Source organism: Ylistrum balloti, unplaced genomic scaffold, assembly GCF_031769215.1.
Source record: "Ylistrum balloti isolate Yb309-2 unplaced genomic scaffold, AGI_CSIRO_Ybal_v1 Utg371146, whole genome shotgun sequence".
Classification (NCBI taxonomy): Eukaryota; Metazoa; Mollusca; class Bivalvia; order Pectinida; family Pectinidae; genus Ylistrum; species Ylistrum balloti.
Window position 1 is genome coordinate 1 of NW_026782628.1, and position 9962 is coordinate 9962.

The 9962-nt window shown below is 35.3% G+C and overlaps 1 protein-coding gene across 1 annotated transcript; it reads left to right on the top strand.

Annotated features, from left to right (window-relative positions):
• The first annotated feature begins 7957 nt into the window (after positions 1 to 7957).
• LOC132561105 (serine/threonine-protein kinase fray2-like) lies at positions 7958 to 8962 on the top strand. Its single transcript, XM_060225835.1, has one exon. The coding sequence runs from the start codon at positions 7958 to 7960 to the stop codon at positions 8960 to 8962; it is 1005 nt and encodes a 334-aa protein (XP_060081818.1).
• The last annotated feature ends 1000 nt before the right edge of the window (positions 8963 to 9962 follow it).

Sequence of the window (9962 nt, forward strand, 5' to 3'; positions counted from 1 at the left end):
ATGAGATCTTGGACTTCACACAAAAACAATATACAAAGAACTGGGTTGGGAAACACTATATGTGTGAAGAATGAAACAAAAACATATTAAGCAACATCAGGCACTACAATACTTGCAAGATGTCTTAAATCCATTTATTAACAAGCAAACTGACAATCCTTACTCTCTAATATAAACCAGGCTTTTTACTCCACCTTTATGTAAAACTTACAATTACTTTGAGAGTTTTTTTCTCTGACATGTGTCTCAATTAACACTGTTATTCCTGGTCTTCTTAATTCTCCTTCTCCCGCAGTTTTGAAACAATATTTGAAAAAAATATGTTCCTTCGGATAGTGAATCTCCTATATTTTTCTTAACGTAAGGTTATAGACGAGTTAATATCATTCTATGTCAGCTTTGAAACTATGGTAGTAATTTCAAATTTGATTTATACTTTCTGGAACGTCTTTTATATGATTACCAACAAGTTTTGTTATTTAATGCCCTTACTAATTATAGAAATCATAATTATATAGATATAAATGTTCTTCTACAAGGCTGTCCTGTTTGTGATGGACCTACAAACTTATAATTAATGATATACACATTTTTTCTTGGAAAAATCACGTCGCTTTGATATGTGTGTGATTTAGAAGGCCAAAATGTAGCTGAAGCACTGAATTTCATTTTACATAATTATAAATTGTTATCTATAAAGACAAATATAGTAAGGGCTAGTTGAGCATGGCTGTTGATTCATACATAGTGTACATACCCTATTGATTGCTGAATTAAATCAAATATTTTATACACACACATGTATATATACATATCTGCACAAGGACCTTTAGGCCATACCTGTTGATGACTTTTTATAATTGAATATATAAAGGATATCATAAAAATGTTGTATTTGTATCATATGTATAGTGTGAATGATGTGTGAGAGTTGTCTCCCTTTATTTTCTATAAACAGTCACCAACTGTCGTGTTTACATTTTGTACTTCCACTTTTCGAACACCGAAATGTTCTTAAGAAACATGTTCATATACTGTGATATCAGTGATAACTTACAATAGTACAATATTAACACATAACCACTTTTAAAAGGCAAATGATGGTTTTATGCTGATCGATGGCATCCAATACAGTCTACAGCTGTGTCGTAAGTTGGTGAAGTCAGGGATGCTGCCATGGTCTTGCACGACGTCCAACTTTGACCCTAACTATGAGGTCAACTATGGGTAGTCCGTGAGTCGTTTACAGAAATGTATCGTGATTGTTACGAAACAACAACTCTGGTAGAGATTGGATCCTCTTATGCACAACACTTATTGAAGGTGCATGCCGTCTATCGTTGGCGCATTAGTTTCGGACCCGTTAGTAATGCTGCGTCGATAATGTGTACCCAAATAAAAAATATATATATTTACGACCGTCATTTCTTTCATTGGCCAAATTTCACAAACTTCGTCCTGGCTGAAAAGTCAAGAAGGGCGTTTGCCTGCCAGTTGTCTGCTATACTTTTTATGCCATTCTTTTTTACGTTATGAAAGTATTGTATAATTAGAACATACTACGATTAAAACAAAAATTATGTTAATTTATTTAAAACGAGATAAATGCAAAATCATGGGAAAATGAGCATATTTAGCAAGCAATATAAGCAAATGGTTTAAAAAATGAGAAATGAGACTCACATGTGGCTGTACTGAATACAGGTGTTCAGGTTGGAGGTGGTTTTCCTACTTATTCAGAACTTTTCCGGAATATTTTCCTTCAGATATTTAGATTATGTTTTTATTCTCAACATTTGAAGCTGTGAAGCTTCACCTGAGAACAATGACTTAGAATGGAAGCAGGGGACAGGTAAACGTTCAGGTGTACACTCCACCCAGGTAAGCGAGAATCTTATTTCACTTGACCAAGCTCGTCAATACTCGTGACCTGACTCGTCAAAAGACAAACTTTCGATTCTCCGGATAATTCTTTGAAGTGGCAAGTGAATCGGATGCCATTTTACCCAACCGAAACTTTACCTCTCAAAATGTCTAATGTTATTGTGAACACGTGCGATCCTGAGTTTTTCAACAATCTGGTACAAACATTGATTGAACTAGTCAGAAATTTAGTAGCCTCAATAATTGCCCAAACTTTGACTGCCGAAGTTCAGCCGAAACTCGACCAAGTGCTGACAGATATGGTCAGCAGTTAAAAAAAACCCAGAAAACTTGAATGAAAAAGTTTTTTGACTTTGCTAGAGACAATGATATTTTTTATCAATCTGGATTCCTTCCTGGTCACTCCACAGTCTACCAGTTAATAAAACTGTATTATAATATTGTCTCTGCTGTTGGTAATAAAGAATACCCTTGTGTTGTTTTTGTGACTAGTTAAAAGTCTGGCATATACGTCTTTTGTTCAAACTTCATCAGTATGGAATTGAGGGAAAGCTACTATCCTGGCCCGAAAACTAATCAAGCAGCAGACAACAGTCTGTTATGTATGGAAATAACGCTTCTTTTTATGCATGTCACAGCACGGTTCCTCAGTGTTCTGTCCTTGAGCCCTTGCTGTTCCTGTCTTAAATTAATACATAGCTAATTCAATGCAAATCTTTGTCAGACTATTTGCTGACGATTCCTCTCTTCAACAGTCGTCTGCCAATTTAAGTGAAATCGAGTAAACGTTGAATCAGGATTCGCACCGTCTTCAAACTTGGTCTTGTCAATGGCTTATGTACATCAAAGCGTTAAACACCACTGTAGTGGCTTGCGTTCAGATTTATATAGGGTAGGTATTAGCCAATCCCCGAAATGTCCACACGGTATATTTCCTTACATATCCGTTATCTTCTACTTTTAGACGGATATTGTTTTATACTTTGTATGATTAAGACGTAGATTTTAATATAGAAACTATCGTATTGGGCGACAGTGAAGTTTACTTATATGAATCCAATTGTGATATTCATAGATCTGTTCAAAAGTTTATAAAACAAACAAAGCGTTTTAATACTTCCTTTTTTCTTAACTTTTTGTAGTCGGCAATGCAGTGATGTAAAATCAGTATTATCTCCTTTTCTCTTCTAATCCTTCTATCTTATCTTATGTGTGGTGTTAATTGTTAAAATCATAATGTTAGCGCTACTATATGATAACAATGCAGTTTCAGCATAAACAGTCGAATATATGGCAAATTTTCAACTAAACTTCAATTCTCATTGCTTGTGGTGGTTAAACATGTCAAAGAACACCGGCTTATTATCTAAAATTATGTTTATTAAGTGAAACATTTGTCCCTACTGGAAACCTGACATATTATGATACGTATAATAACTCATTTATAGCTAGTTACAACTGCTCCCAAATATGGCTTTGCACGTGTTTTAATAATAATCAAGGCAAATGAGAATCAGATTTTGTAATATTTATGGGGGTAAGTTGCGACTGATTTACCACCCACGTCCATGCTGCTTATGTCACTTGGTCAATCGGAATTTGTTCCATAACGCCCCAACCGTATGGCCCCAAATATCCATCACGTCCCCATCATATCTTACCAAAATTTCACATCGCACACAAATATATAATCCATTCCCGAAATTTGTTGTAAACAATTTACACTTTTTTGCACTAGGATGATTTCAGTTTTCTCAGCAGTATTTTGAAAATAATATGCGAATTGCTTTGAACACATTCATATACTAGATCCGAATAAGAATTGCTAATTTATTATAATAAGAGAAAGAGCAGACAGAGAGAGGGAGATAGTGAATGAGAGATAGAGAGAGAAAAGGAGCAGAGAGAGAGAAAGATAGAGGGAGAGAAGAAGCAGATAGAGAGGGAGAGAGAGAGAGATAGAGAGAGATAATAACAATATACACGTTATATACCTAAGGCAATTGTCCAGAAAGTGATCATCTGATGAGTATATTGACAGATAATGTGCGTGATCTGAGTCGCCTTAAAATGTGTGAACATCCGTCGAGAATGAAGGCTGTTGTTACATGTAGATATGATTGGCCAGGTGGAATCACGTATGAACACTGACTTACTGCGCACTTCTCACACCAAACCATGATAAGGAGTGAAAAAAAACTCACCTTGTCAACAATATCACAGATGTTCATTGTTTTCTGTATGATTGACCTGTGTTTGTATGAGTGAGTCTTTCTCGGTACCACAAACGTTTGGCTAAGTATTAGTAACAGTCAGCTATATTAGGTACAATGGGAGAAAATATGTTACGTAGTAAGAGAAAAGTGAGAAAAAAAAAGAAAATAAAAACCTACAGTAAGTGGTACATTCTAAATTAGATAGTATGAAATGGAATGAAATAGTGAGTATTTTCAATCTAAGTAATCCAAATGCTTTATTTTGTGTCTCTTTCAATCATTGTGTTTGAATGTCGTTTGTTGAATGAGGAACTAGCTTCTGGGTTTAACATACTTTTCCAGAAAAAGAGGAGGGTTTATACTCTGTTACAAGGAAATATTAAAATTGTGCTTTGTGAATGTTAAGAAACTGCGATAGCGTTGTTATACATGAACTTGTATATAGAGTGTAAATCTGGTCATCGCTTAATGTATCAATTACTAAAATGTGACTTAATGATTATCTCCCTTTTACATGTACATGTCATCATGATTACCCATGAAAGAGGTTTAGGTGTGCAGTAGACTTTGGTAACGAGTGGTAGATTACGTACACCTTTCAATTGTGGTGTAAATATACAGTAAATAAATATAACACATGGAAACTAGATGTCCGAAACTACTGTAGCTTCCGCACTCAACACAAGGCCAAAGTAAAACAACACACTAGGCTCTGATCACTATCACATGTTAGCTGAATTTAACGTTAAGCCATCACTAATCATTTTGTAAAATCTTATTGAAAGAGAGTCAGGAGTACATTTATTTATATAGGTCTGGCCATTTGCTGCCTTATACAGGCGAATTCAGAGTCCAATTAACTTATTAGTGTCCTGTCACGACCACTTATCTCCTTCAACCGGAATGTTTCCGGTGAACATGCTAGAATTGACTATGGCACTAAACAGTTCTTCCGGAACAGTGGGGACGTAACAGTGATAGATAATAAAGGGTTACCAGTACTAACTATAATAAATATTCGTCTTACAAATACTGTGTTGATGAAAAGGTGTTCCCATTACTGATGTGAATATCACAAAACAAAGAAATATTAAGACTGACATTCTATTCAGCTAAGTCACTTATGTAAAGATGTAGATATGTGGTTAACAAGTAGAAGCTACAAAACTGAAATTTTTCTAACTATTCATCAACATGCAGGCTTCATGCCTTAATTTAGATTCGTCGCTTTAATTTACATCACTGGACAACATTCAGCTACACTTAGGTTCACACTGTTATGATCTACGTCTACCTCTGTGACGTTATGACCTAAATATTCCCTGGTGAAATTGTCTAATATTTCCTTACATGGGATATTCATATGAAATGGAATGCATGCACATGCTTCAATGTTTCTCTGTTCATCCAATATGTGTAGGGAACATGATATTGAAATTAGAGTAACATGTCTCGTTTCCGGTTTCTAAAGGTTGTAAGTACGATTGACTATCTATCGAAATATGAGTACTTTTTTTTCTTTGAGATTTTGAAACCTCATTTATCAGTGTAATCGTTTTCCTGAATGGTACTGCCGTTGTTTGTGATCAACGTATTTGGTACTCTACATGCAGGTATATTTTAGATGTTGATTAAGTATGTTTATGAAGCCGTTAGATAAGGCAGGGGAAATAACACTACATTAAAGTACTACGTTATTTACTTATTTTTCTTCTGAATTCGAGTTGTTTATCTTTACCAAAATATATATTTCTTTAAACAAATGTGTAATGACTTAAGATGTTACCAACGGTTACCAATGATGTTAATTTCTTAAAGTGGCGATAGCAGTCCTTTATGTCAGATTAAATCATAGCTTTTAATTGGTCTATTAGAATATTGGGATATGTTATATCATGATGTGTTTTCTTAAAGATTTTTTAAACTCTGACGTGAGTCTAACTAGTGAATTTTATGATTAGTTTAAGATGACATTTTGATGTGATGTTCATGACCTCGGCTGACTCGGAGGCGATTAAAAATGGGTCAAATAGACAGAAATTGTTTTTAAAAATCTACTTCTCAAATCTTCGGTAAATTTCATGATCCCAGGGTCTCACATTTCCCCCAGGGGAGGGGTAAAGTTTGATATAGTTTATATAGAGAAATCACATATTTCAACACCATTTGTTTATTTTCTATTGGAAATAATTCAATCTTGCCAAATTCTACGAATTTCCAAATAACATAAGATTTCTTTACAATCTGAGCCGCCATCTTTTTTCCGGCTTGTACCAATCAATCAAAGCGTGCCATACTAGACACTAAAGAAGATTCGGAACGAAAACGAACCGGGTATTTCATGTTTAGTTCGATCGGTTTGTCCGTTACAATTGCATAAACGAAAGGCCCCTTGGTAATGCCTTATCAAACCAGGGGGAACAATGGCTCAAATAAAGTAAGCGACCAAAAACATAAAAGGGGTTTGTTTGTGCCAAGAACTTGGATGACATTGACCATGAAAATTATCTTAATTTTAATAACCTACTCAAGCTAGCCCACCTCCCCTAAATTGCTAGCCCTCCTACCCAACATTGATTTGATTAGATTTATATAAATGATTTGTTCCTACAGATGCACTTTTTCTTTCTACCTGGTCTGTTTTTTTCATTCCAAATAAAGTTATATAAAGTAGAATTTAGACTTTAATATATTACGAAAATTAAAGCTTGGATTAGGTCATGAAATGAACACGTAATTAAACATTCTTAATATTTTATCAAAGTTCAATTTAGGACCTCATGTAAATCATGTGTCGTCGATAAAGCAGAGGACACATATTCTTCCGCAACATCTGGTCTTATTATCATTATACTTTTTCTGTAAATCTTACTTTTGTTCATGTTTTGCCTTAGCTTCATTGACTTTGAGTTTGGATTATGATTATGTTGACTTTCTTTATTATCTGAGTTTTGTTTTTATTGATTTTAACTTCGAAATTTGAGCAACTAAATTCAGTTCCAAACTCGATTGCAATAAAGATATTTTTGATCCGGTAAGTATTAACGAAGCATAATCTGAATACTGAAAGAGAATAATAGTAAAGTAATTAACATTGATACCTTTTATACTGTTACCCAAAATATCGTATTGGAGAATGGCACATACACAGGATATAAAACAACACAGAAGTCTGTCTGTAATTCATGTGTATAACATGTGTATCATACACAAGACAATAAGACAATGTTGTCTTTTTATCAATCCATTGCCATTACAATATCGATAAATCATACAAAATAACAGTGCATTTTATTCTTTTTTTTTCACTTTTTTTCCATTGGTGTCAAAAAATAGATGGTGATGATTTTGTCGAGCTTTAGTGATCATACCGGTCACCTGATCATGTCGAACCGAAGGCTTCGGGACAAATACACGCGCTTATTGACAGTTTGATGACAGGAGATAAATTATGATAACCCTGACCTATATATAGAAAAAAATATCATTCGTGTTTCCAGTAGTATATACTTTCTGAATGGATGTACATTTGTATGTGTTTATCACAATACAACATCAATAGTGTTTATGAAGTAAACATACACGAAAGCTGTCAGAATACTTCTGTAATACCGTATATTCTGCGCTGTTTGGAATTAATATGTTGAACTTTGGAAATAAGCATGACAAGTGGTTTGAAAACAGTTATCCGTGAAATGTTGCTTTAACATTGTTTCGTCCTGAACAACAAGATTTTCTGGATTATGTGTTTGTGCTTTAAAAGACTGGTTCGTTTGAGGAGGAAGTTCCGGAATCGGCAGTCAGTTGTATTAATATTCTATTATTCTTCACACAAGTATTTTTAATTTATTTATATCATGGAAACCCGACTGTGGCGTTTTCTAGTGTTTATATCACTTATATTGCCGTCAATATCTCAAAGAGTTTTAGGAAGGGAACAGAATATTGAACCAAGAACAAATGGACTGACTAGTCAACAACGACAAGGAGCCATTCAAGGTCTTATGACAATTTTGAGATCCTTACCAAGACCTGTTGTTCAAAGGATGTTTAACGAATTACAGACAGATGAATCTACATCGACATCTCGAATGAACATTCAAGATAACGACGCGCGTGCCCGAGACGGAAGACGGGTTAGTCGAACAAACAATAATAGCCAACTTCCAACTCGCAGAAGATTTGGCAATTTAGGACAGGCTCGTAATGAAACGCGAATATCAGAAAACAGATTAAATCGTCAGCGGAATAGGTCCTCTATTCGATCTCGAAACAATGAACGTACAGCGGAGCAGACTTTTGGATCTCGAGGTGTTGCCATTTCACGAGTAAGATCTGAAGAAAGAGCTCGAGTTCGTGAACAATCTCGCCAGCTTATGAGGTCGAGAGCTTCTGGAGTTGCTCGAGGTCTTGGTAGAGATCGTGAGAGCAATGTAACTCGAGAGCAAGACAGAACTGGAAATGGTCGTGGAACTCGAAACAGAAATCGAGATAATGTGACACCTCCAGAGGGGGAAAGAACTGGAAACATCGAAAGAACTCGGGGGCGGGGAAGAGCTCGGGGAGTTGGAATATCTCGAGGGCGGGATATGACTAGAAATATTCGGAGAACTCGGGGGCAGAGTAGAACAAGTGTTATTGACAGAACTCGAGACTTGGGCAGGACTTCAAATTTGAGGCAATCTCCAGATACTTTACGGAACAGTGAAATACCCGAAATTACAACAAGAAGTTCTACCTTTAACAGAAGTTCCCGTGCATTTAATGGTTTGCGTTTAAGAAGACAACGCATGGAAACGTCTCAACGAATTCCATCGGAATCTCAGCGGATTCAGTGCGACGTGATGGTGAGTACACAATAATGAATCATTTCGTATTTTTTTCGACTGTAGTAAGTACAATTTCATACAAAATAAATTTACAAACTTCATTGGTGGCTATCTGCGTGGAAAGGGGTTCAAAGATAGACCTAAAACGCATTAAATGTCAGCTTTCATTGAAAACATCATCAGGAGCTCTTCCCTACTCTTATGAAGATCGGCTAATCGAGGCTCTGGTGTCACCAAACAGTTGCTGCTAATCGCGGTTATGCCTAAATCATTAAGAGGCCGCTTATTTCGGTATTTATGAAACCATTAACTCAAGAGAAAACGCGGTTTTCATGTAACCAATCAGATGTCGTAAACACGGAGCTGATGTAACAGAAACAGAAGCTGCTAATTATGGCTTGGATGTAAACATATTGATATACCGCAATGGCATAATATGGATATGATATTTACACACAGAGGCAAATCCAAAGTGATCGAAAGACACTAGATAATTGTCCCTAGTGTTAAACATCCAGTGTAAATTCTGTTAGCATAAAAAAAAGTTTGTTCTTTTATTGAAGGGAGATCACACGGTATTTTTTTTCTGTTTTTGTTTGGAAAGGAAAGGAAACAATGAAATCGTTGGTTGTTTGAGATGTGAAATGAAATGCAAATATGAATTTAATAATTCTTACATCGTCTCCAATCACAGAATCTTCTCTCTTTCTTTCCCTCTCTCTCGACACTTAATTCCTCACTTGTCAACATGCGCGAGCTTACACATTCTTTTAAAATGCACTGTATATATTTATGATATTGAGGATACTTGCTGCTAAATTCCACAAGTGATGTGTTTAAAGCTTAAGTTGATAAATTTAAATCTGAAAAAAAACTCGTTATCATTTGACATACTCTCTGACCATGCATTTTATCCTGTACTATATACACTGTTATAAACGACTTTTTCCATTGTAATTTTCCTAGAAATGACCTAACTTCATACAGTCAACAAAAGTATCAACAATGAGTACTTCCTCAAGATATATATATA